Source organism: Poecilia formosa, unplaced genomic scaffold, assembly GCF_000485575.1.
Source record: "Poecilia formosa unplaced genomic scaffold, Poecilia_formosa-5.1.2 Scaffold179, whole genome shotgun sequence".
Taxonomy (NCBI): domain Eukaryota; kingdom Metazoa; phylum Chordata; class Actinopteri; order Cyprinodontiformes; family Poeciliidae; genus Poecilia; species Poecilia formosa.
This window is the reverse complement of record NW_006800118.1, coordinates 626439-654139: the sequence shown is the minus strand read 5'-3', so window position 1 is coordinate 654139 and position 27701 is coordinate 626439. Positions and strand designations below refer to the sequence as shown.

Genomic DNA, 27701 nt, shown 5'->3' with positions numbered 1-27701 from the left:
CAATCTACAGCCTGGAACAAATGATAACTTTACTTTATCAATACAGATGGATCAATATTATGATTAGATTAGCAGATTGTTTGCTCTAAAGGAGGCGCATATGTGTCTCAAGTCATTGTCTTAGTGTTAGCAATGGTTACTTTGAAGCACTATGCATTAAAATTGTTTCACATGTGAGCAAATTCCTGTTGAGAACATTATACTTCAAAATATAGCAGCTCAGTTTTGGGCAAAAGATATAAACCTATACTTAAATGGATATTTACATATGATTTTTTTCAAAATAATTAGTTATTTGTGGAAGGCCGTGTATTTGTTAGCATACTTGAATAACAGTGTATATTTCCCTGTATGCTTTCTGAGTAAGTAACTATTCAAGTGCAGAACATTGTATAAAAAACTAAACACAAATAGATCAGCAGTTTAGAGTTCTGTGATCAATATGTCCAACATGTTTCTAAACTAGAAATAAATCACAAAAACATGAAAATATTAAAGCAATTCTGAAATTGATTTCCAGAAATATAATTGGCTCACATTTTAGTACAGCTTCTGTAAGATCATAGACATGTATTTAAATTAAACCCAAATAAATTCCATTCATCCAAGTCACTGTCCACAATAGTTAATAGTTCACTCAGGATTTTAGATGGCAGGACACATTTGTCGTGTTACTGAATGAGGCAGTCTCCAATGAGGAGGAAGTCTTGTGTTTTTTATCTTCCATTCCAAGGAAAGGTAAATGTTTTTAACCCACTGCTGTTGTCTCAGTGGGTTGTGGTCATTTAAACCTTTTTCCTCTTTATACCTTTGCAGTATTAGCAAATGGTTCCGTCTGTGAAACATTTTGGAATGACCATCAGTACATACCCAAGTTGATGCTGTTGCTTCTTTCCTCTCCTCTTTCTACCACCTTCATCATCAAAAATACAGTTTTGAGGATCATAAGGTAATTGAAGGTGAGACTATAATTTTCAGTAAACATGTCTTCATGTTGTTCATGGTATCTCAGTCAGAGGAATGACCAAAGAGAATTGTGCTGCTATGAGTACCGAGCCTGTTGAGTGTCGCCCTCTGGTCAATGAGGTAAAGACCCACAGAAAAGAGGAGTTGCAACAGAGCCAAACCTGCAGCATGAACAAGGGTGGACAGCAGAGAAACTGTGCAGTTTTTTCCTCTTTGATGAATCCCCAATCTGATTGGTTGAGATATTTTGATTTGTTCAAAGAAGAAAAGGTGAGTGACACCACGACTCCTGTGCGGTCTGAGCATTATTGATCATAATTCTGCCCAAATGAACTGAATTCAGTTGGGCAGAGTGGGCTCAAAACTCGCTCCAAGAGCTACGTTTCCTAACAATCCAGACACAATTAGGTTATGATTTGTAGATTTTGTTGTTTTTTCCCCCCTGAATGAGAGATGGATGTTTTTGCTAATAATAGCCTTTAAAAGTTCAGAGATGTTTATTTTTGTTTTATCAATATAGCAGGCTGGTAAAAACCAGTCCCTTGTCCTATGCTTTGCTCCATACGGCGGTTCTGGGCTCTGCTATTGAGAAACGATTTCTAGCTGGAGGTGTGGACTATGTTGACGTTTTAAACGCATGGATATGATTTCACCTACTCATTGTTTGGCAGTGATGTATATAATGTGCTAGCTCGATCGTGAAGGAAGCTACCCTATGAAGCTTACCGGAAATTGGATGTGCTGTAAACATCCACCCACTAGTGCGAAGAGAGAAAGAAGTGCTGAGCCGATCCACATTTTTGCCGGCAATAAAATGTTTTAAAGGAACAGTAGCATTTGTTTTCTAGCCATGTAGTATAATTTTTATAACACAATCAAATAACAACATCACTTTAATTTGTGATAAAAATTCTGTATATGTCAAGCAAGACTTAAAAGAACTTTGACTTCACAACTTTGCACCTTGAAATTGGGCCTCTGATCACAGACCAGTCATATATCTCTGGAAATGTGAACCACACAAAAATGGGATTTTACAACATCGAGCATTAAGTTCTGCGGGGTGAACATACAGTCATTTTACCAATCCGTCCTGCATAACCTGTGACTTCTCAGCTCCTTTTACACAGATGCATCAACTAACCCAGTCAGTGTAGATGCATAACTCCTTGTCAAATAAAGATCCAAATAGCATGACTGATTTGTCATATTTATCACAAAAATAAAAAAGTACAGCAGATAAAATCCATCCAGTTATAATGTTACAGTAAACTTCCAACATGTTCCAATAAATATGCTTCAAAGAGACCAAAGCAGTCACAAAAATGTGACTATTTAAAAACATTTTATACGTCATAAACATATTAAATGTACTAAACGATGATTTTAAAATAGCGATTTATTTCATATGCAAGTTAGGCTTCATAAAAGGCATTAATTCATGAAGTTGCTTCTGAAAAAGAAAAAAAAAATACAAATTAAATTTCCCCAAATTTCCATAAGCCAGTAAGGACAACCTGGTTGTAAAACATTATATGGTTACGAGTATTCAAGCTGCTCTGCTCAAACAAATCTATTCACTGCTAAATCAGGTTCCCTACAGATGTTAAGAAACACCTGCAAATGATTTCTCTGTGATTTTAGAGAGAAGCAATTAGGAATAACAAAGGATATGTACAAAAAATGAACTGTAATAAGGGAAAGTTGTAAGCCAAACAAAATGTTCAAACTCCAGGATGGAAAAAAAGTCTGGAATTAAAACTGGAATTCATTGTGCACATGAACCTTTCAGTGTATATCCATTTAATCAGTTTTTATTTATTCATCTTAACCAAGAGAACACAAATAATCCTCATTTATCTATATATGTAGTACTAATCACACACACGCGCGCGCACACACACGCACCCACACTACACAGGCTCACCATGATGATCTAGTAGGACTGAAGAAGTGTGTGTTCTGCGGCTGGGTGCATGCAGTCACATTCTTCAAATCAAAGCAAAACAAAATTCCAAAGTTCAGCTTAAACATGTAAACAGCATGTACACCTTCAGTGTTTACTAATTAACCAAACACAAGACCATACAAATAAACAACCAGTCAATATTTATATTCATTTTATACATACACACAATATGGCAACTATACACAGTTAACCAGTGAGTACATAGAGATACAGTAATGGTCAACACAGCCATCACTGGCTGAGGGTCAGTACATGTGTAGCTGGGACTGAACTGGCTGCCTGAGAGCTGGCTCAGCCTGTGGGACTGAAATATTTAGCTGAATTACAAAAGGGAATGATATGCTGTGTTTCCAACAATGTCCTGCCTTTGCACCAAAAAAGCAGGAGAAAAATACCTTGCTTTTGTTAAGACTAATTTAAAGCAAATGAGTCATTATTTTTTTTTTATTATAGTCTCAAAACAATCAAGTTCACATTTTAAAGTCAAAATGAGTCTAATAAGAGTACAACAGGACATTTAGGTTAAGACTCTGTCACACTCAGTTTTGTTTCTTGATGTCTCAACTGTCTCCTGAAATATTTTGCAGTTGGTATATTTTTTAGAAAGAAAATTCTGTTGCGGTTGACACTGTAGATGCACCAAATAGATTCTATATTGCAAAACTATGATTCCAATTATGTTCATTTATTTTCATTTCTCTTGAAAGGATTTAAATATCTACAAACTATGTTTTAGTTTCTGCATAAATTACAAATCTATCCTGATGGTAGTTTCCAATACTAAAATCTACACATTTTCTTCAGAAACATCCCACAGTTCCAGAGGACTGTCTCTCTTTATCACTGACATTCTACTATCACAGTAAAACCTCCTGCTATTGGACAGGAGGGTTTAGAAATATAACCCTAAATTAAAAATGCATCATATGCATTTTACTTAGCTGTATGACAAAACAGCTAAATAACCTTTTATTTTTTTTTAACACAAAATGTAAAAGTTCACAATGTCAAGTCTAAATAGTTTCTACAAGCTAATTCTAACATAAATCACAGTTATGTACAACATTAAAACTTTTAAGGAAAAGCTCTGATTTGGTGCTTGATGTTGAATTGTTAAATCATCCATTAATTTAGTCCATAGTTTATTTTATGACAAGTAAGCAGCCTGTACTACACAGCCCTGCAGTTAGACAGCATAATTACAGAGTTGACATTTAAACTTCATTCAGCATCTTGTATTAGTGAATGGTACAGTTAGCATGCCTGTTGGGGTTGGATTTACCAACTGTAAACATCAGCAGTATTTATTCTAAGTTAGGCTGATCTTCCTCTAGTTGTAAGATTTCCAAACTGTCAGCATTTTGGATCCTGAAGGATCCATGATGGATAGAAAGAGACTTTTCAACAAGATAAAAGACTATAACGTTGCTGTAAGACGTTCAGCTTCCTGATAGTTACTGAAGTAGCGCCACTGAAAACGGAGTTTCCTTTCTAAAAGCTTCTTACATCTTTTGTGATTCTCCTAAAGTCATTTTAAAGACCAAAGACTGATATTGTGCCAGTCAGTTACTGCTCAGACATGATGTATTAGTGATAACCCCATGCCAAAAAAAAGACTAATTGATCAGAATGTTAAGGTTCTGCCTGGCTAATCACAGCTCAGGGATAAAATCAGTCACTAGAGTTCCATGTGCATTTCGAGTTAGCATCGCTGTTTTATTTTGTCTTTTTTTTTTTTGAAATTACATAAGAATGTGCAATAAGAAATCAGAGTGAGTACATGGCCCGTTCATAAACTCTTGAATTTGATATTATATTTCTTTTTCAAGTGAGGTTTTGTAAAAGTTTGACGACCACAAATCAAATATATTAAGGAAATCGAACTGCCACTGCCACACAACTGTTTTCCTCCCTCCTGTCCTCATTCATTCCATCTCATCCTGAGCTGGAATTCGGATGCATGCTTTATTCTCTGCCTATAGGGCAAATGTTTGTTCAAAGCAAAACAAAAAACAAAAAAACAAAAAAAACTGTGGTGCAACACAAGAGACAGCTGAGCCCAGTGTTTTCTGCTAAAGGCTGACAGAGTTTCTCAGGAAGAGGCAATTTTGGTTTAAAGAACCTGAAACCTTCCTCTTGTTAAAATAAAGCAGAAATTTTCCAGGTGGAAGGAAAATATTGTTTTTTAGTATTTTTGTTTTTAAAAAAGACAGGCTTTGTTTTTTTTAATGTACTAATCTTTAGGGCCATACCTGCAGAAAAAGAGTCAGACAGACAAACAGAGACAGACAAGTCGTAAGCTGGTCATGTTCTTCTCCTTCTCCTCCAACCGCCTGGCCTCTTCTCACACACTAATGAGAAAACAATGACTGGGCAGTGAGGGAAACAGGGTGGATGGATGGAAATGCACAGGTTATGATGCATGCTTGGAAGATGTATAAACATAAGCATAAAAATTAACTGAAATGATTTTGGTAGAGCAGGGAGCTTCTTTTTTTAGGAATAACCTGCAGGAGACAAACAGGAGAAAAAAACAAAAAATGTTGGGTTTCAGTCTCTATTGGCAGTACAGAGGTCTGCGTACTTTAGCAATGATTTTACCCCCCACGTGTATATTTGGTGAAAGAAGGTGAATGAGTAATGCCTGGCTCACATGGCAAGATTTTAAAATTGGGAGAGCACGCGTGTGAAGATGAAAAAGTCAGGTTTTGTTGTTCGGTGTGTGGTTTCAAGACAGACAAAAAACTCTGAATTTCACACATGAACCAATTTCACTCAAATCTTGGAAAATCTTGAGACCAAAAAAGAACTCAGAGTAAACAAACATGGCCGACAGGGAAAAAGCCGGGGCAATAGATTGTGGACTGTGTTTAACAGAGAAAAAAAGAACTATAGAAAAGCAACGGTCTTTCCTGCCTTCAGACCTGAGCGGTCCAGAGCGGACTACATCACTCTTAGCATACCACACACAACAAAAATATCTCTTCAGGTTATGTTAGGAACCATCCCAATATGGGTGCTACGGGGGGAAGAGGTAAAGCACAATCCATGTGTGGAGGTCTTAGTCCTGGACGCAGCTGTACCGGCCTGGTGACCTTTGCCACGTCTTCCCCCTCTGTCCTGTCTGATCCCTCTCAAATAAAGGCCATCAGAGCCAATAAAACCTTAAAAAAAGAACCATCCCAATAATCTGGCTGCCTTTAAGATTGTCAAAAGGAAAAATTGGGACAAAAATCTACATGAAAATCTTGCCGTGTAAACAAGGCATTAGGGGGAATCCACAATCTGCCTTCATTAACTGCCAGACGAAAGCTGAGCAGATGAAGAGAGATGGTTAGTAAAAAAATGACTCAGCACTTCCAGAGCAGATTGGAGTCTAACAGAATAAAAAATACTTTAAATTCAAGTTTTATATTTCAGCACACTGAAATTATTTTAACTCTATAAGCACTTCAAACTAGATAATAACTACTTAGCATATTAAATTGTGTTATTATTTAACACATAACACACTTCATGTGCTGCTCACCAAGCACATCTGTTTCATCACACTGTTTTTGCATATTTTCACACCGGTGTTACTGCCTACGGAGCTAGGGGGAGTCAACCAAGACTCTCCAGATGTTGTTAATTCCTTTAAAATTACAAATAAAAGTACATTTAAAGCAACTTCCTGAATTTAGTCCAGTGTCAAACTGGATAGTGATCTGAGAAACTACAAAAGCCGCTACAGGCCTCCAGAAAGTCAGATCGTTCATTTTATGTCATTAAAGGCGAAATAAGATTTCTACACATATCAGCAACAGGTGGATGAGTGACAACTTCGTATTATTTAATGTTTCAAACAGCTGGAGGCAACTCCAGTCATTCTGGCCCTTTGTATGGCATCTGATGAAAGCAGTTGTAGGTGTCAGCGATTCAGAAACCATAGCTTTTTAAGCATCTACAATATCTGCGTCTGTTGCTGCAGAAGCCGAACTTTTGGAATAGGGGACATTTTTACGTACATTCACTTTCCAATCATGACCCGGGCAAGAATGTGCATCAAAGTCTGGTTTGAGATTATGCATCAAGGTGAGTGAAAAACATTCCAACTGTGAATGAGTTCTGGCAGAAGTGCCAGCGGTTGGAAGGCAGCAGTGCTGACTGGGAAAATCCAGCCTGCTCATTTAGTCTGATGGAACTGTAAAGCAGCTAACACACGCAGGGGCAATTGCGCCTGTATATGTGTGTCACTATGTGAGCTTCATTAGTGTACATCTTGGCTTTGTGTGTGAGCGTAATGGGTACCGTGTGCTTGCCGAGGTCTTGTTTGCCCATCTTAAGTCAATTAAAAGGAAATAAGGCTGCTATGACCGGCCCGTGAACCAGCTCCCTCAGCTGAGAGCATGTCTGCACAAAACACATGGAGGCTGATAATGCTCCACAACTGGCAATCGACCCTGTGCCCTGCTGTGTGAGAAACAATGGCTCTGAGGCTCTTGGAGTAAATGTGTATGTGTGTGTTAAGTATGGTGTGTCTGACAAAAAGGATCAGAAGGAAACAGTTGAAAACAACATCAGACGAAAAAGCAAAACACACACATGCAGGCGTTCTGTTCGTCTCAGAGGAGAGCCAAGAAACACATTTTTGGATCCAGAGAAGCTAAAAGCCACACAAAACACAGTTCACCTTGTTAAAATGTTGCAAGGCGTAGCCAATCAGCTTCAAAAAGACAACAGAGAAAAATACTGCTATGAAAAGAGTTCTCATCATCATTGCCTTCATTTTATCTCCATTAATCCAGGAAATTCATGCTTTAAGGCTGCAGTATGTAACTTTTATGAAACATATATTTTTTTAGATATTAGCTAAAACTGTCACCATGCTGTGACAGCATGTGAAAAAAAAACATTGAGCTCTGCCTTCTCTCATCTTACTTCCATCTGCAGAAATACACTCGTTCTGAAACAGCCAATCACAGCCAGGAGGAAGGCCATAGAGCTGTCAGTCACTCTTGTGCACACACTGCTCAGTGTGCTGATGACAGAGAAACAATTATCTGGTACAGGAAAACCATGTCTCTGCAATCATCAGTGGCTATGCTAGCTAGCCTGAGCATTGACGGTAGACTCCTCTGTGCGAAAGAAGCTGCAGCACAGCAGTAAGAGGGAGGGAGTAACAGCCATGTCTGACAGGAGGCATGGTACGAGTGAGATCATCTTAAACCAATTGTGTTCAAAGCTTTGTTAATTGATGTCACCTCAGCAAGGTTTCAAGGAATGAAAGGAATGGCTCCAGTCTGGACCATAAAGCCATTAAACCTTGGTGATATAACCATAGTAGTTCAGCAAATACAGAACTCTGCAAACATTCCCCCTGATTTGAATATAAATCAGGGGGATAATCTTGTCCTACTAGGAATCCCACATGTGCCTAATAAAAAAAGCAACCAGGAAATGATTTTGAATGTGTCAACTTGTTCACTATCTATACAGTTACCTCCTGTTTTACGGGGTAAAAATAAGAACTTTCCATTTGTTTTTGAAAGATATGTCTTCTCTCTTAACAAACCATCAGACTTGGAACTTCCATGGATATTATTGTGTGTCTGCTTGCAGTAAACATTTCACTCACTAACCTACTCAATGTTTATTTTAATTATTTGTAAAGCTGTGTACAATTTCACTCTGTGACAATAAAAAAGAAAATTAAAATGTGGTTAAAGCATTTGTTTTAGGACTCCTATGTCTTGATATTAATTAAACTGGCTCATAACAGTGAGGTTATGGCAGAAAACAAAAAAACAAAACAAAAAGAAAATCCCATCACATTCAGTTATTGACAAAAACAAGGGACCAACTTACCCAACCCATAAGGAATGAGCTGATTTAAATCTAACTTGGCACACATGAAGGCCGACAACATGGAAATGATTTGATTTGGGAGGAGCCTGAGAGCCTAGATTGGGTCTCAAGTGCAAAAGTGGTTGTTTGAAAAGTAAAGCATAAGTATAAGTATAAAGGCAGATACCAAAGAATCTAACAGTAAAAACAGTAAGTGAAGGTAACCAGACAGAGTACGTGTCTCATAGATCCATCATTAACAGAAAGCAGCAGAATTTAATAGATCTTGTGCTTTGGGTTTGATTTAGGCTTATCAAGTTTTATGGGGATCATAGATGTCACACTGACCCAACACAGGAGCCAGTTGGTAGGTGAAAGCACTAACACATGTTCCATCAACAGTGCACAGACATCGCTATGATTGGTCTGCATTGGATTAAACATCTTAACTTGTTTTGTGTTTTCAGTGACAGCGTGATCTCACAGTTTCAACGTTTTTTCAACAGATTTTAATGGAAGGACTTTTTTCCAGGGAAATTAGGCTTCTTTAAGTTCCACATTTTATCCAAAATCCAAGAAGTCTGATTTCTGGTCTTTCACAGCCTTCATGCAGTTTTGTAGACGTAAAGGAGCTACATTCTGTTTGGGAGCTTTTTACAGTAATCTATCTCCTAGAAACAGGTGTTAAAGTCTCTGTGTTGGGTGGAGATAATAACACTCACAATCCAACAATGTTTCTTTGACAGAATATCTTCTTGATAAGTCATGAAGCATAGACATTTAATTCCTAGATGGTCAGTAAATGTTTTAATATGAAAAAAAATGTAATAAAACAGGACAATAGTGTTATGGAAAAATGCCGTAAGACCACTGCAGTAGAAGGTGTTTTCCAGTAGAAAACACCATTTATCACCAGTAAGCACACGTCTCACATCAGAAGCTACACATACTGTGAAGACGTCTTCTTGATTTTCTCACGTTTAGACCCAGGTGTAAGAAGTGTGTTTTAAACTGTCAGCAGACAAGATGAGAAAAGCACAGTCTGCTAACAGCTTCACTCTATTTCTGAAAACAGGGAAAATGGGGATTCTTCGGTTTCTACAATGAGAACTGGATGAATAACGATTCGCCTTCTATGAACAGATAATTCAATTCTGCAATTCTGTTACTGTTCACGTAACAGTTCATCCAGGATTTCAAGATTTTTTTGTGACTTTTTGCAATCAAAGTCACTGATTGTGTAGAACAAAGCATTTTGAAATATTTTTTCCCCATTAAACCCCTTCCAAAATGTACTTATAGAAGAAAAATATAATCAGTGAACCCACTTGTGTGTGACCAAATGTCTGAGAGTTTAGATGTGGATCTGGTTGATGAATCGCTCTGCTGCCACACTGGGGACTAGCATTACAAATGCCACAAAAGCCAAAGTTTTGAAATTAGAAAACTCATCTCTACTGAAGTCATTAGCAGTCGGCATGACTATCAATGACAGGCAGTGGGAATGCTGAGCTGTGGTTCAGCTTCACCTCTCGCCCATAATTTTCCAGCGCAATGTCAGCTCACGGCTAGCAAGATGCATTGAGTCCAGGTCAGAGATGGTTCTCAGGTGAGATTGTGCATGAAGTTGAAAATGTCTGCGAGTCAGCACCAAGAGGCCAGCTGTGTGAATTACAATCTGTTAAAATCTGTAAACATCCGGTACTCCAGTGTCTTCCAGCAGCCCAAACACATGCATGTTATGTTAACTGGTCGTCCTACATGAAGGTCTGAAGGTGTAGCAGTGGACGCCCAGCTGTCCCATAAGGTCTGTGCTGCCTAACGCTGGCTGGCAGCCTGCCCGTTGATGGGCACACAACAGGCCCGTTGTGTGCCCGTCATTCTGCTGATCACCATGTTTGCTGGGAACATAAACCTGGGATAGGAGAAGAAAACAAACATCCTCACACTGTGCCTTTTTTGTTTGTTTCTGCTCACACACAGGTTGGACTGAGTGTGAACGTAAAATGAATGTCTGTACAGACTAAACCAAGTGTTGAATGGTTCAAACGTGAGCTTTTATACCTTTATCCTGGACACTTTAGTATTCAGGATCTAAAGTGATTACACTTTAGATCCTGAATACTAGTAAGCAGATACAGGAAAAAGTAATGAATCATTCAATTTAATCGTAATATTCTGCATTTAGGGGAAAAAAGCGAAAACTATGGCCCATAAACACTAACGGCCAATCTCTGCTTCTAGAATCTTAACACAGCGTTATATTAACTTGTTTTTATGGTTAAAGCAGGTGACATGATTTAAAGTCTCCAACCTGCTGCTGAGTTACTGCATCATGCACCATAAAAGCATAACTAAATATAACAGAGGTCACTGCCAGCCATCAATAACAAACAATGAGGGGAATGAGTTGAAAACAGAACTGTCAGGCATTAAACAGTTCACTTTAATACTACCTGATTTTTTTTAATCCATGTCTAAAACGAGCTTATTAAGAGTAATGTCAAACCATTTCAAAAAGGATTTTTTTTTTTTAATGAATTTGTCATTTATCTTGATGCCTACGTGATCAAAGTCAGAAACCTAGAGATGATTTACATGTGAAACAGAAAATTCCTCCCACACTTTGTAAAATGATGCATCTGGGCTCTGGGCGTGGAGGAAGCAGAGGAAGACGAAAAGAGAATACTCAAGACTTCACTTGATGAGTTGCATATGCAGCGTTGGCACGTCACTATCTGAGCAGACATGTGCACAAGCTCCTGTCTGTTCAGTTCGCTATTCTGCGTTACTGCATGCCGCAGCACCCCAGGACATGGCCATATGCCACTGGCCTGGCCCGCTGATCAACACCGCTGCTGTCTCGCATGACAGCTCGCAGCACCCACAGACGCGCATATTCACACACAAAACTTCTGACAGATGGGTGAAAAGGTGGGCCACGTCATGTGTGAAACGAACAGAGAGCGGGGGTCAGCCAATCTGGTGAAACAGTCTGCAAGGAAGGCAACACAAAAGGTGCACATGTCCTGTTCACAAATACAAGCAAAATATTAACATAAACAATGCAGGGCATAAGCAGAAAACCAATTCAGCCAACCAGTTTAACCAGTAGAAGTGCAGGGACCTCAGATCATGGCTTCCATTATCCCTGGCATGATAATCCATGGTTACCACAAGACAGCAAGCCTGTTGGCTCTATAGAAAAAAATCTATAGAGTTGGCTCTCTAGAGAAAAATCTGAACAATGTTTTTCTCTCATTTGTTCGTTTTGATCCAATCATGATCAGTTTGGATCCAAAGCTAACAGGTGGTTCTGAAGGAAAAGCAACTTTACTGTGTTAATGGTCTTAGAAACCGGGCATACGGTGAATCACTGAGAACACATGTCAGCTCAGCTGCATCTAAAAACATACACAACCCAATCTTATTCAAATCCTCTTTGTCAATACAGAGATTATAGATGAGAGATTATTTGTCAGCTTTGTCTCATTTTCTGAAGCAAATTGAACAGACCGAAGAGAAAACAAAGAGTGACTTGGCTTAGATTATGACTTAAAAGGATATATATACTGTGGACATAAAAAAAACCCATTTTAAAATAATTTCTCTGTTTTGTTTTTGTAAATAAAAATTAAACAACAAAGTTTAATTCTTGCTGTTATAAAAATTACAGGAAGTTTTTTTATACCTCATATTTTAAATGTGTTGTTCAACAAGTAGATGGTTTGGTCTTATTCTTTAATTATTTCACATCCACAATCCTTAATAGTACTAGTTTGGTACAAAACATTTAATCAGTGATACTGATACAAATTACAGCATGTAGCTGCATATCTCCATAAAGGCTTTTTAAATAACCTTCACCTGGTCAATCACAGCTCATACAAAGAGGAAACATTTACTAACAGTTCTTTTGAATACAAGCAATAAATTCCAATTATATCTGATCAATTATTGTAATTTAAACAAACAGCAAAGTATAAAAACAAAGTAGAAGAACGACTAAGAAATGTTTGTAATGTAATGCGTTACTTTTGGAGAAATGACACAATTTAATGACATTTAAAACAATACTTTTTTTAGGTTTTACATTGACATCAGAATTGTAATATAGACTCCCTTAAATAAATAAAATACATAAATACACTTAAACATTCCCATCCAAGCAGATTAGTTTGAGACTTAAGCAAAAACCTGAAATACATTTCACTTTTATAAACATAAGACTTATTTTTTTATTAATGACAGGTGTGTAGGTAAATTAGAATCTGTACATATCAGGGGTCAGCAACCTTGTCAATTCAAATCACTTTCATGGAAATTGTTCGAAAATTACATTTGTCTAAAGCAATAAAAAATGCATGAATTTTATACATATGAAAGAAATTTAACCAAAAACAAAAAGTTAAAGATATTTGAACAAATTGAGTTATCTGACTCTTAGAGAAGAAAAAAAGAACTTGCTCTTCTTGTAGAAATTCCATGCAGATATTGTATCAAAAGGTACAAAAGTGCTGCTAAAAGCTAAAATCACCTTTATTTATTGCCTTCAAAGTTTAAGAAAAAATCTAATTTGTTTTTGTAAGAACGATGGTGAGTGCCACATGCAGCGTCCTGCAGGCCCCTGCTATCTATGGTTGGAATGTTGCATCAACATGATTTCAGCGATTCAAATACAAAATCACAAAGTATCTGGACTTTTATTTTGAATTGGTTCTTTATAAATAAGCTGAATTAAAAGGCTTAGCAAATACTAATCTTCACACTCTAATGTGAAATAACAAAGGAACATATAAATTATGCTTTTCATATGATTTAATACATCTGAAGCATAGACAAGAGGCTGAAAAGGACATGATATCTGTAGAGAGGTGGAAGACGAGTGTGGGAGGGTTAAGAGTGAAAGTGTTGTTGAGAGTGATGGGAATAATCCTCTGTCTCTACAGCAGAGATAAAGACAAACTCAGGTTTTAGCTCCACGCAGGAGATTGACCTCATTATGGGCAACAAGCTCACAAACCACCACATGCCAACACACACGCATTCACATACACACACACACACCCACATGCGCACGCACACACTCACACATACGCAAGTGCACAGCTACATGAAGATGAGAGGTAACATCCAGGCAGTTTTTGAGCAGTTGTCTTCCTGTGAGCGCCTGGGTCTCTCTGCTGGTGTAACGGAGCGAGAACGCGCCCGGCCTGATCAGAGGTAGAGAAACGCTCTGGTGCCGCCCTCCACTCCCACACTCATCAAGAATGTGTGTTTGATCTCTCAGCCACATCACACATGTGCCCTCCAATCAACCGCTGCTGCCTCCACGGCCCCTCTTGGCCTGGCTGCGTACACACACACACACACACACACACCACACACACACACACGCATGCACACGCACGCACACACACACACATTGCAGAGGAAAGTGTCCCACACAGAACCCATTATGACTTTTCATTAAATTTGGAGATAGGCCATGTGTAAGGCCATGGCTAGAGCAACTTTATTCAAGTGTGTGTGAACAAGTATGCGTGCGTGTGTGTGTGTGTGTGTGTGTGTGTGGACTTGTAAGAAGGAAAAGAGAGCAACAATGCGGCTGCAAAGCTTTCTAACCTCTGTAATACAGATTGTAACTGCAGCCCAGGGAGGTTAAAGTTTAAAAGGCTCCATAACACTTCATAACTCTGACCTAAATGAAACAACTACAGCTCTATAGCCATTAGTGAGACACACACACATACAGGCAAACGCAATCATTGTGTCTTTAGAAGTTGGCGTGGCAACCAAGGTCATTAGGTTTAAGTTCTCTGGCACAGAAGCAAGTCTCGGCACAAGCGACACTCGGCGTCTTCAGTAGAAAGTCGTTTGACTGAAAGACGGGATGAGACCAGTGAAACGCACGTGGGTTCATTTCACTCCAGCGATAACTATAATATGATAGAAGCATAGTGGTGGCCAGGAAGCTCAGCTTTGTTACCACATATGTCACAGAAAATCATTTCAAATCGAATAATGAAAGTCACTGATTCCGCTTAGACTTCAGCAGTGCCTCCAGGTAAAAAACAAGTGTTGGCATTTACTGCCTTTGTTTTAACTATAGGGAATGTGTGTATTCAGTTTTATTGACAGTAGCAGGGCAGGGAGTATTGCATGCTGTAAGAAAACCAGGTAAGGGGTTTGATCATCAGAATTTCAGATACAGGAAGTGTTAAGAAAATGTCACAGTGTTGTAAGAGACACATACATGGAACTCTGAACATTCTATTTTTTTAGCTCAATCAGAAAACCTTCACATTCCATTTCCACTTGTTTTTAAAGCTGTGTTAAAAATCAGAGTTTAGTCAAATTAAAGTACTCAACCACAGTTGCTCTGGCATAGTCAAGTTCAATTTGCTTAAGGTCAACAAGACTGTCGTTTGCACAATAAGTTTTCAAAGGAAATAAGTATGTGTTTGCTGTAATATAAATTAAATTCCACTCTCCCCCTCCACCTGTAATCAGACTTTTAGGTCTAAGCTGGTTGCATTCCTGACAGGAGTGGTCTGAAGTTGCAGAGTTTCAGATGAGCCCTTCCTGTGAACTTGTGTTGTCCTAGCATGTAGCAGGCAGAGAAATGACCTGCTTCCTGTCTAACTCATGTGGTCTGAAAATGCCCAGCAAGTATTAATGAGCTAATTGTGGTTTTCTGATGCCAAATGTTGTGTGCTGCTTGTTTGGTCTTGTTTCCTCTGAACTCATAAAACACTTCCTTGCTTGAGTTGGTTAAAGACAAGAAACTCAAAGAGATGTACTGAGACAAAGCATTCATTATTTAAAGTGGTGAAGGAGGTATTGTTTGGCAATTACTAACATTAAAAGTTCAATTTACAATAAAACAAACAAACAAAAACACCCAATATATAACAAGTTTCTAATTTATAGATAAATATTCTATGTGTTCCTGCCATCCTAACATTCATCTCACTGGAAAATATGCAACGTATACACACTCAATTCTGCTGTTCCCTGCAGTGTCTGACAAATGTCCTCATTGAGATTGGATGAGTGTTCCCAGCTTAGCAACCCCACAACAGATGTCCAATCATCCTAATATAACAGCAGGAACAGAACAACACAACAGCTAAGGCCTCAGATTAAAACTAGCTGCCTCCCAAAGGATGAAACACGGCAGCAAGGCAGCAGACCAATACCCGCAAAATGAAGTAAGATTTATTCATGTGTCATAATGAATCCATTTCATCTTTAACTGCTTTGCATAGTGGAGGAGTGCAAGTATGCAGGGGTCTTCCTCAGAGGTCAAGGGGCTGAAAGATGACAGTGGCAAGAAAATCACAGTAGAAAATCCAGATCATGGTGATGAAAGCATTCTGGGGTCAGTAGAACAGCAGCTCCCGCTATTCAAACATCTCGAATTAAGAACTTGGACTATAATTTACATTTAGCTGTTCCAATTGGAAAAATGGTTTTAGAATAAACATAACATGGTAACAATAAGGGACGGCCTACCGAAAGACTAAGATATGATGTATGAAACGATTAATTGGATGAATTATAATTTTCAGCCATTTCTGAGCATGTTTGAGCACTGGGACAAAAAGCTGAAAAAAAACGACAGTAATTTACTCAAAACTGGTTGAGATTCTGTAAAGGAAACTAAAACTCAATTTGCTATGTAATTATTAATTAACTCATTGAAAAAAATAATCAACAGATCATTCCTACACTGTATTAATGATAAGTTAAGCAAAAAAAGTTTAGCTTTTCACATGTTGATGTCAAAAGGATTTTAGCTGCTGATGCATCCGTTGCTACAAATGATCAGGAGTTCCCTAAATGAATGCTGTTATTTCACTTGAGACCATAAAATGTTTATTTTCTCAATTGAAAAAGTTATTTTTTTTTTTGCTCATTTGCATCTTCTAAAGTATTTCTAAAGTTAAAATAAGGCTGGAGTGCTTAAATAAAAAAAATCTGCACTATGTGCCATTTTTTTTATTAGAATCAGTCAGAATTACTTAAATGATTGCTAGTTGTTAAACAATGTAAAAGGAAAAAATATTTTGACAAAATATATTCGTAGTTTGCATTTGTGTGAAAAATACGTTGAAAATGTTTTATCGCCCTCTCAGTATTTAGAGGAAAAATCTTCATTGGCAGTACAGGCATCTTATAAATGCTTGCTAGATCTGATATGTTTTCAGCTTTATTTTCCTGGGATCATCTTAATCTTTAGCTCCCTCTATAGATGCTCCATCAGATTCAGGGACAATTCATAATGATAATATTTTTTTTCATCAAAATTAAAAGATCTTTCACTAAATCTGTTAGAGGGTATAAATAGTATTGTTATTATCTACACACAAATATCTGAGTGTTTATGTCTTCATTACTTTTAATCATGTGTGGATAAAATAAATTATTCATTAGGATCATTAAGATCAGAATTTTGGCCACATGTGTCCAAAGTTCTGATCCTGACTGTAGATTAGAGGAAGAGCCTGGAAGCTCTGACAGTCAGAGAGAACAGAGGAGGAGCGTCAGCACATGTGGAAAATACAGGTGTGACATGATGGCAAGCTGTCTGGCGCTTATACATACTGGCTCCAACGATAGACCACTGGGACATACGGTCACAAATTACATCCACCAACTCTAACAAACCCAAAATGAAACCTCTGCCAAACATCGTCTAGTGCTGGGAATGTTGTCCAACGCGTCTACAAGGACTCCTCTGTTTCTGGTGACCTTCACTCTGTTTGACCGTAGAGCGCTCTCCCCACCACCCGCAGCAGCACCGCTCCACTCGTGATGCAGCTCCTCCAGACGAGCCAGCTCCCTGCAGAGTCAACCCACAGCCTCCATGGGGAAATATTATGTCTGAACAGCAAAAGCGTCTAGGTACTGATGATAAAGCTTTTTGTCAACAGTTAGATTTGTTACATTAGCATCCAGTGAATATATCATTCTCCTTATTTATTAAAGGGCATTATTCTGTATATTCCAGGCACATTGTGCTACTTTATATTTTATAATCTTTAGTTATCAAATATGAATTAAAAAATTGACTTCGTAATATAACAGCTGGAAACTGGACCACTGGCTCTTTAAAAATCCATGCTCCTTCTGAAACTGCCTTATGGAAGTCATCACATCCCTTTAACAAAGTTAAGGGATTACCAGCGTTTCACTGAGATTTAGCTTCTATAATGAGCTGTCCAGTTCCACCATTGGCTTGCTCATTTCTGCTGGCTAGTCTGAAGGAGCTGAAGTGGGGTTTTGCGGGGGAGAGCTGCTCTGTGAGGCGGAGTCTGGAAGCTTCAAAACTGCAGCTGCATCTCAAAAACAGTGCTAAGTCCACAACCAGCAATTTTGCACAGCTGAATGATTGCCATGAAAATTAAAGAATTTCTCAAACATGCATGAAAGAATCAAAGCAACACCAATTATGTTTTTGATGGGTAGAGAACATTATGACATGTAAAGCTCAAACTGTAAAGCTCAAAATCATTTTTTTTTTTTTACATTTAATTCATGATTATTTTTAAATAACTATACATACTGCATACAACAACCACATGTTTTGTTCTGTAGTCTACAGGTGTACAATTTCAATAAATAAAAACAAAAGAGTCTCCAGCTTCAGGTTTTAAGAGAGCTCAAACCAACAAAATCTGTCTGGTTCAGAAACACTTTCCAGCCGACATCTGCATCACCTACAACACTAAATGACGGCTAACTAAAAACATCATCATCTCCTCCTCTTCCTCTTGTTTGCTCTCTGACCTTCAGGAGGGAAGGATGATCCCACTGTCTGCCACAGTTCGCCAAAGAAACAGGATTTATGAAGCGGATATTGAAGCTAGCAAATAGGCAGAGTTTGAAAAAAAAAAGGGAAAAAAAAGCCCCACAGGGCAAAAGAGAAGGGTGGGTAGAGACACCAAAAGACAACAGCAAAACTGGACAGGAACATGGGAGGACTAACAGCTGAGTCTGACCTTGTGGTGAACTTCCATTGTCTCTGGAAGGCAGCAGATTCTATGATGAGAAAGACTCAAAGCCCCTACAAATAGGTAATGAGTGGTAATGAGAGACAATGAGTAAGAGGAGGGGCAGAGGGGAGGGCAAGAAGATGCAGATAATGTAAGCCAGACACAGACGTAGAAATTACAGAGATCAAGAGAGGAGAAGAGAGAGCGAGAGCAGCTGCAGCCAGCTCAAAGTGAAGCTGAGAAGGTGCTGGGATGCGGAGGGAGTTGGGTGACGAGAAACACTGTCCGTTTGTGGCCACTGATAATACTTTCCATTCTAGCCGGCTCTATGTGGGGGTGTACTCTCTGCTTTGTGTGTGTGTGTGTGTGTGTGTGTGTGTGTGTGTGTGTGTGTGCGCGCGTGTGTATGCATGTGTGCGTGTGTTTGCAGGCCCTATGTGAGCTGCTGATTCCCCTGATTGCAGGCTGGCGCCCTGCTGGCGAGCCCCCATGCACTGAAATTAAATCCACTCTGCTCCGTTATAAATTATAATGCTTTACAAACAACACCCCCACCGGGGAACCGGAGGGGCGGGGGGCAAGGATTCAGGGGAAGAGAAGATGGTGTTAGAAAAAAAAGGTTATAGGAGGAGGAAGGATAGACAGAGGGGGGACAGGGGACTGAAGCTGAGGAGAGCTGATGGAAATGTAACCTTTAATTAATATGAAGCAGCAACCTAAAATATCTTAGAAAAACACAGAAAAATAAAATAATAAAATAAAATGAAAAGACAATCATAATAGTAATAAATATATCTCTACATTTAGTTTTTGAGATCTGATTTGCAGAATATTTTTTTTCCATGTTAAACCTGGAAAAGGAGCATGTACATCACATCACCATCCATGATCAATGACCTAGATTTTTCCCAGTCAGTGAATGCACCACAAGAGGCACCATCAAGCTGCACTGATAACACTCTTCATTGTAGAAGAAGTTACTGTGTGAACAAGACTCAAAATTAAAATGTTAACTCTGTAATTTCTCAGTCTTTAGGTCTGAGCTCTATGAAATCAGTCATAATGTGTTTGGTTTGAATATCTTTACTCTTTTCAACTTGTAGGCAGCAGTGTCCAAAGTTAGGTTCAGGGGGCATTAAAAGTTCAGACCATGATTCATCAATGATATAGATCTGGCCCAATGGAGGTAACCAGGGACACAGATGCACTTAAAAAAAAAAAAAAAAAAAAAGATTTAAAAAAATTTGAAAAACAATGCATTCAAATATTTTTGATATTGAAAACATTAGGAAAGGGGAAAAAACATGAAATGTGTTTTCTTTCCTTTCCAGTGAAGCAGATGCTCCATTGATTAACTTTGCTTAAAACAGTCATCATTTTCAAAGGAGTGACTCAATTTCCAAATGTTGAAAAAATATCAGTCAAATATTTCAGAACATTCAAAACAATTGACTCAAACAATTTGTGATGTATTTCTTTTTATAGGGCAGACATATGTTGAGCAAGTAGAAATAATTAATTTTAAAATATTATTTATTTATTTTCACATTTTTGTTTCCAGTACTTTCCACTTGACTAGTTTGACCCACAAGGTAAAAGGTTTGGACACCACCTTTCATACAACTTCTCATTGTCTAAATTATTATATTTTTACATTTGTTACTCAAATTTCTGAACCTTTAGACTCTATGGACAACAGAGTAGACAATATATCCATTACAAAGCTGCAACATGACTGATGGACTATTTGATCTTGGAACTGCAGAGACAAAAGGAGGACATACTAAAGACACAAAGGCAGAAGACAACAAGTCTTCAAATTTCATTTCAAGACTTAAACATGGAAAAGGCCGTTTTTGGAGCAGTAAAGTCAAACAAAGTCATGCAGTGCTGAGGTGGTAGAACACCAGCCTGTCAGCTTTCAGGAGCAGACTGAGCTAACAGGTTTATGTTTAGCCTGAAATGCAAAATCAGCTCCAAGTCAGAGACAGCCTATCTTACCTGAGGAGAAGAAACAGAAAGCAGGAATGACAGCTCAGGTCAGGACCAGCAAATCTACAAGCCAGCGCTAAATGAAAACGGCATCACCTGTCACTGACCATGTGAGGGAACCGAAAGGAAGATAAACATGCACACAGAAGTTTGACCACACATACATCTTTGATGACACTCACTCTGTCTGGCACTGAGACACCAAACTGATAAGCTTCACCAGAGAATGCTAGTAAATAGCCTGTAAACACTACAGGTGGGTTTAATCCTGCTGTCAGGCTGGGATGAAGAAATGATCAGACAGAGCTGCTGATTGGTCACAGGAACATCTGACACTTCAGTCCTGGGAGAGGACTGGATGGGATGTTGTGTTAAAGATTCAAAGCGATTTAGCTAGTTGTAGATTTTTACAGCACTAGAATACATAAATAGGACTAAATACACAATCAAACTCTATGACAACAAGGCCAATACAGAAATACTCTACCTGGATGGTGAAGTTACATATGAGTCTGCCATCTGTCCGATCAACTGGATGCTTCCTCTTTTGCAAACAATTACCATGTAATCAGGCTTGGGCAAACAAAGCATTACAGGTCAGTTAGGAAGCATTCTCCTCTGTAGGAATTTTCTGTCACTTTTCCTGAGGCACACAAACATCTGCCATCACCTGATAGGGCTAAGCACTGGCTTTCAGCCCCTTCCCAGCCTGAGTTAAATTGTTACCACCTTTCTCTAATCCCTACTCTGTCAATTAACTGTATTGCCAAGCACTTCAAAGTCTGTGACGGCCAACGGGGTTAACCCCGACGCTCCTGGAGATTTGTTTTTGATTTAGCTGAGATCCCCAGACACTTTCATCTGTGGCCTCACTCTTTCTTCCGCTCTAAATCCTGTCGGGCCAGACTAAGGTCATTTGAAACTAATTTTGGCAAATTCAGTGTGATATTTGAAGACTAATTTTTCAGCTTACACAAGGTTATTAATGCAAACACAGGCGTAACATGAAATCACAATTTAAAGATCGTGTCTTTTGGTGTCACAATGCAAATATTATGGTTTGGTGGAAAATAAAACAGTCTGTTCTCCATTCTGGCTACGGAGCTCAACTGGGGTGCTTTTTGTTGATCATTATCTTTTAGAGAAAACAATTTGCTAAATGAGTCTGGAGCATCACATTTGGAATAGGAATGTGGAAGTTTAATATCTTTGACTACATTTTATAGCTGTTTGATGCTGGCTTGTCCAAATTTACTTTTCAACAAAACACAATTTGCTATGTAAGAAAAAAAAAAACAAAACAAAACAAAACAAAACAAAAAAACACTCAGCTGTGAATCAAGGGACAAAGTTCTATTTCTAGAACAAAAATGAGTAATGGAGCAAATGAGTGAGACATAAGTTTCAAGGAGCCCTGTTCAATTCTTAGATATTTACCCCAAAACAGTGATTAACGGAATAATAATATTAAGAGAAAAAAAAACCTAAATAAATGCTTACTCTATACAATGTTTTAATTTAAAACTATAATTTCGTTGGTTCTAAAAACAAACTCACAACTGATCCGTAGCTAAGGTCTGTCCTTCCAGCCTACCAAGTCATGTAGATGAGACAAGGATGTTTCTGTATGGCAAAAGGCTGATCTCCAGGAATCAGCTGAGCACATTAACTCAACTAAAACATTGGATGGACAGTGACTCATAAATTTGACTCCATTGTTGCAGTATAAGAATTCAAATGATTACAAAGGTTTTGTTTAAAACATTTAAAAATCGGTAACATGTTTTTAACATGACCTGGAATAAATGCATTACTGCTACCAATGAGTTGCTTGCAAAGCAGACTGAATAGATGAGTCTAGATGGGTCTAGTGTGGGATGTACACATATGAATCACTGCCAGAACCAAACCCTTCAGTGGATGATGATAGCTTGTCATTGAGAAGCTCCCAGAACGTTCACAGAGCTGAGTAACATACCAGGCTGTTTGGCTCTGGACACACTTTTGTTATTGGTTTCAGCCAAGAAGCTACAGGTTTGAAAGAAACATATGGCGACTTGACATCGTAACCACAACATTTGAAGAAGACAGACATAACTACAAGAGCAAGGCCGTAAATCAGATCTCATTATTGGGGGGGCACCATAAACAGGGACATTTTTTAAGAGCAATTTGGGGAGGGGAGTCAGCAACGTTATAGTAAAATGTAACGTAAAATGTGCTTTAATTTTTTTTTGTGTGTGTTCAAGTTGTACGACCAAAAATGACTAGTAAGTAGCAATGAATAACAAAAGTGTTTTTCTCAGTAAACAACCTGTTGAGACCCACAGAAGTCAAACTAAGATTCAAATGTTGCTCAGATACGAGTTTGGTTCAGTGTCACAGATCTAATCACTGCTACACCTTTACAGAAACTTAGGGCTCTAAATAAAAACAAGTTTTAAGTAACTCCACTTAATAAAATTCCTCATAAATATTGACTTATTGCAATAAGGGATTTACGCCTATATTCTCCACACTGTTATACAGCCACAATTTTTCTAAAGTATGCAGAAAGTCAGAGAGAGGACATGAGAATAATTAGACATCTTGAAGCTAATAGGATTTCAATCTTTAATTCAGAGAAAACCATCAGAAAGATAACAGTAAAAATAACACACACAAGGACACAAGGATATGATTGGAGGCAATCAGGGTGAGTTTCAGAACTTTTACTGTAATTACCATACATGGCACTAAGTAACCTTTTTTTGTGAAACTTATACAAATCTTGCAGTGATGGGTCTTGCTGTCCATCACACACTTTTGAGTTTGCTCCCTGCCCTCTTCTCCAAACTAACACCTTGAAATGCCTTGCTGCTGAAATGTGCTGTACAAATAAAATTTGATTGATTGATTGATTGATTGATTAATCAATCTGGACTGTGCTGCAAGCTAACCGGACGGACCGACCGTCCATCACGCTTATCTCCAGCGGTCACCATGTGGACATGTCACTGTTTTTTTATTTCTCACAAAACAATGACACAACTAATAGTTCTAAGATAAGTTCTCAAGATGATTGTGACAAAATAATGTTCAAATCATAGTTGCCATCCCAGACCAGCTTTAGTGGTGGGATTCAACATCGATACATAATGGCTTACTTAAAGTTTCTCTTAAAATGCATATCCCTGCATAAAACATTTTCCTCTTTCATTTTGATGCTGTCAGTACATCTAAAACTATAAACAAAACTAAAGTATCAAGCAAGAGGCCAAGGTTTAAACCACAGCAAACTAAAAGGTGCAACTGAACAACAAGATTGCCACGTTTCAACTGGGAGACAGGAATTTGACAATGTTTTCCTCACAGAGGGATTAACTTCCATAGCTGCACCAAACAGTATTCTGTGTACTTCTAACAGCAGGTGATGTAATTGTTCCTAGGGTCAGAATGCTTCATCTCTTCCCCAACTTCCAGTTGCATGCCTGTGGGTCAATGTGAGATAGCAATGCTGGGCAATGCCAGCCTGTTCCAGACCAATCCAGAAGACTTTAACTGTGCATATTTCAAAGGTGATAGATAACCTTGTGTGTACTTGTTAGGGGTAATAGTGTGTAAAGAGTTAGTCCTCCATACATCCTCCCCCTCCTTTATTCCCCAACAGCCATGCCTGCAGCACCTCAGCAGGAACTGGAGCAAATGTGTTTAGGAATCAAGACTGGAGAATGGCTTGAGGTATGTGCATGTGCGTGTGCATGTGTGTGTGTGTGTATGTGTATGTGCAGAGTTGTGTTGCGCTTTTGCAGTGTGCCAGCTCCTGCCAGCTGCCCCAGGATGTGGCCTGTCACTTCACATAGACACTGATGGGCCACACAAGTGTCAGGAAAGGTGAAGATCCAGAGAACACCATCTCAAACACACAAATACACACAAGTGAAGTAGGTGAGGGAAAAGCTGAGCAGTTTTGCCTAGAGTGCATGTGTGGTGGAGATCCACACAACCTTCCAGCATGATTCCAACCATTAAGGCTCATTTCGGAGGTGGAGATACTGACAGCAGAAAGAGAGGCAGCAGAAAGAACAACAAGTAAAAGCTTCCTCATGTGTCATCATCAATCTAACACTGGCTCTATTCCCTCTTATTACTCGTGGATTCTCAGCTACTGGCAATTGTTCAGGGAAGTCACAATATTGTCAGTGAAGGGGAGAAAAATGTGAAACAACAGTAGACACAAGTGTTTCCGATCAATTCTGTCGTTATCAGGATGAGGTGCAGCCTGAACTGACCACATGGGAAGAAGTCCACCTGTTTCTCATTACTACAACCAACCTCTGCATGCACATTTATCAGGTTCTGGAATCCAACACACGTAGCAGATATCGTTTTTCTGTATTGTCAAAATTGTTTTTATCTAGTTGTATTCATAGTTCAAAGACAGCAACACTACAGCAAGGCTCACTCTGAACATTCAGTAAAACTGAACACAACACACCCAGAGTGTCCTTTCGTAATGTGAACTGTCATGAAGCAGAAGAACTAACATCAAAGAGGTCATTTTGATAATAAAATAAAAAAAATGAGAGCTAAGAAGTTCCATTGGTTGCCTCAGGATCAGTTCACAACTTTACCAATTTGTTTCAAATTTCTTACCCAGCTCTACCCATTCTAACCACTTCACATTTTAGTTCAAGTTTATTTCTGTCATTTCTCTAGTATTTATTTGTCTGTAATGTAATCACAATTCCAGCGAGATTAATATCTGTGGGATTGTGCTTGTTAACCTATTATTTTTATGACGATAATTAGTTGTAGTTGTCTCCACCTTTTTGAGGGGAGCCGTGTTTTATTCTAGAGACAAAGCTTTTATTTTGATTTAACATGTAAAAACAATTGCTATGCATTCACAAATGCAAAGCAGCAATAATATACCAGAAAAGGACCAAAGATTATGAGAACTAAAGGAGCATTCCTTATTAATAGACTTTGTTGGTTGAAAGGGATTATATGTAAAGCCACAGAAAAGCAACATCCAGACAGACGTTTTAGAAATGTAAAATCTTCTTAAATAAATATATCCATCAAGTTCAATCAAGTTTATTTGTGTTGTACATGTCAACAACAAAGCATTTTAATATATATATATATATATATATATATGTGTACATAGTTTCTCAGCAGCTGACCTGAGAGAAAGAATCGTGTCCCGAATAAGCACCAGACGACCCCGACGCCAGTTACAACGGCTGAGTGTAGTACCATCAGAAAGTCTCATTGATGATGTGAATGCAGCATTGAGAACGATCCCTACCAACACCATAACGGAAACAAATGAGTTGATTTACAACTCAGCATCAGTGATCCTTGGCTATAAGAACAACAGTGAGATCCAATACCCACCATGGAAAAGACGGTTAGAGGCTAAGATCAAGATAACAAGGAGGGAAGTGAGCCAACTGTCAGAGCTCCAAAGAGGTGCAATGAAAAGATCAGTACCTAAGAAGTACAGCCAGATGCCCATACCTGAAGCACTTGAAACTGCCAAACAAAGACTCCAAGCCTTGGCCAGCCGCCTAAAGAGATACACGAGAGAGAAAGAAGCCAGGAGGATTAACCGGCTCTTCTCCACCCAACCAGCTAAAGTGTACTCTCAATGGCAGGGTACTAACAACAGAGCAGACCCACCAAGGCTGGAGACTGNATCAAGTTCAATCAAGTTTATTTGTGTTGTACATGTCAACAACAAAGCATTTTAATATATATATATATATATATATATATGTGTACATAGTTTCTTAGCAGCTGACCTGAGAGAAAGAATCGTGGCCCGAATAAGCACCAGACGACCCCGACGCCAGTTACAACGGCTGACTGTAGTACCATCAGAAAGTCTCATTGAAGATGTGAATGCAGCATTGAGAACGATCCCTACCAACACCATAACGGAAACCAATGAGCTGATTTACAACTCAGCATCAGTGATCCTTGGCTATAAGAACAACAATGAGATCCAATACCCACCATGAAAAAGACGGTTAGAGGCTAAGATCAAGATAACAAGTAGGGAAGTGAGCCAACTGTCAGAGCTCCAAAGAGGTGCAATGAAAAGATCAGTACCTAAGAAGTACAGCCAGATGCCCATACCTTAAGCACTTGAAACTGCCAAACAAAGGCTCCAAGCCTTGGCCAGCCGCCTAAAGAGATACACGACATAGAATGAAGCCAGAAGGATTAACCGGCTCTTCTCCACCCAACCAGCTAAAGTGTACTCTCAATGGCAGGGTACTAACAACAGAGCAGACCCACCAAGGCTGGAGACTGAACAATACTGGAAAGGCATATGGGAAAGGGAGGCGTCCCACAACAGCAATGCACAGTGGCTAACCTCTCTACGAGAGGACCACAGCAACCTCCCTGAACAAGCCCCAGTAACCATCACTGTGGCAGATGTCCGAGAAAGAGTCTCAGGTATGAAAAACTGGACAGCACCAGGACCTGACATGATCCATGCCTACTGGCTAAAGAAACTCACTGCCCTCCATGAGCGACTGGAAGCCCAAATGAACCAGCTGCTACAAAATGGGACTTACCCTGAATGGTTAACTGAAGGGCGCACGATCCTGATCCATAAGGATCCATCAAAGGGTTCAGTCCCATCCAACTATCGGCCGATAACCTGTCTCTCTACAACCTGGAAGCTCATGTCAGGCATCATAGCAGCTAAGATAAGCGGGCACATGGATAAATACATGAGCACGGCACATAAGGACATCGGCATAAACAGCAGAGGAGCCAAAAACCAACTCCTTGTAGACCACACAGTCGCCCGAGACTGCAAAACCCGACACACCAACCTGTGCACCGCTTGGATTGATTAAAAGAAACCCTGTGACTCAATGCCACATACCTGGATCATTGAATGCTTAGAGATGTACAACATCAATAGGACTCTAAGAGCCTTCATT

The 27701-nt window shown here is 38.9% G+C and overlaps 2 protein-coding genes across 6 annotated transcripts in view; one reads left to right on the top strand and one right to left on the bottom strand.

The window, feature by feature from the left end:
- The window catches only part of bcas3 (BCAS3 microtubule associated cell migration factor), a 392159-nt gene that overhangs the window by 196607 nt on the left and 167851 nt on the right, over positions 1 to 27701 (bottom strand). The window lies entirely within an intron of this gene.
- On the top strand, positions 26126 to 27683 carry LOC107837826 (uncharacterized). The gene is made up of 2 exons (XM_016678305.1): positions 26126 to 26425; positions 27047 to 27683. The coding sequence occupies exons 1-2, from the start codon at positions 26217 to 26219 to the stop codon at positions 27612 to 27614; spliced, it is 777 nt and encodes a 258-aa protein (XP_016533791.1). The 5' UTR covers positions 26126 to 26216; the 3' UTR covers positions 27615 to 27683.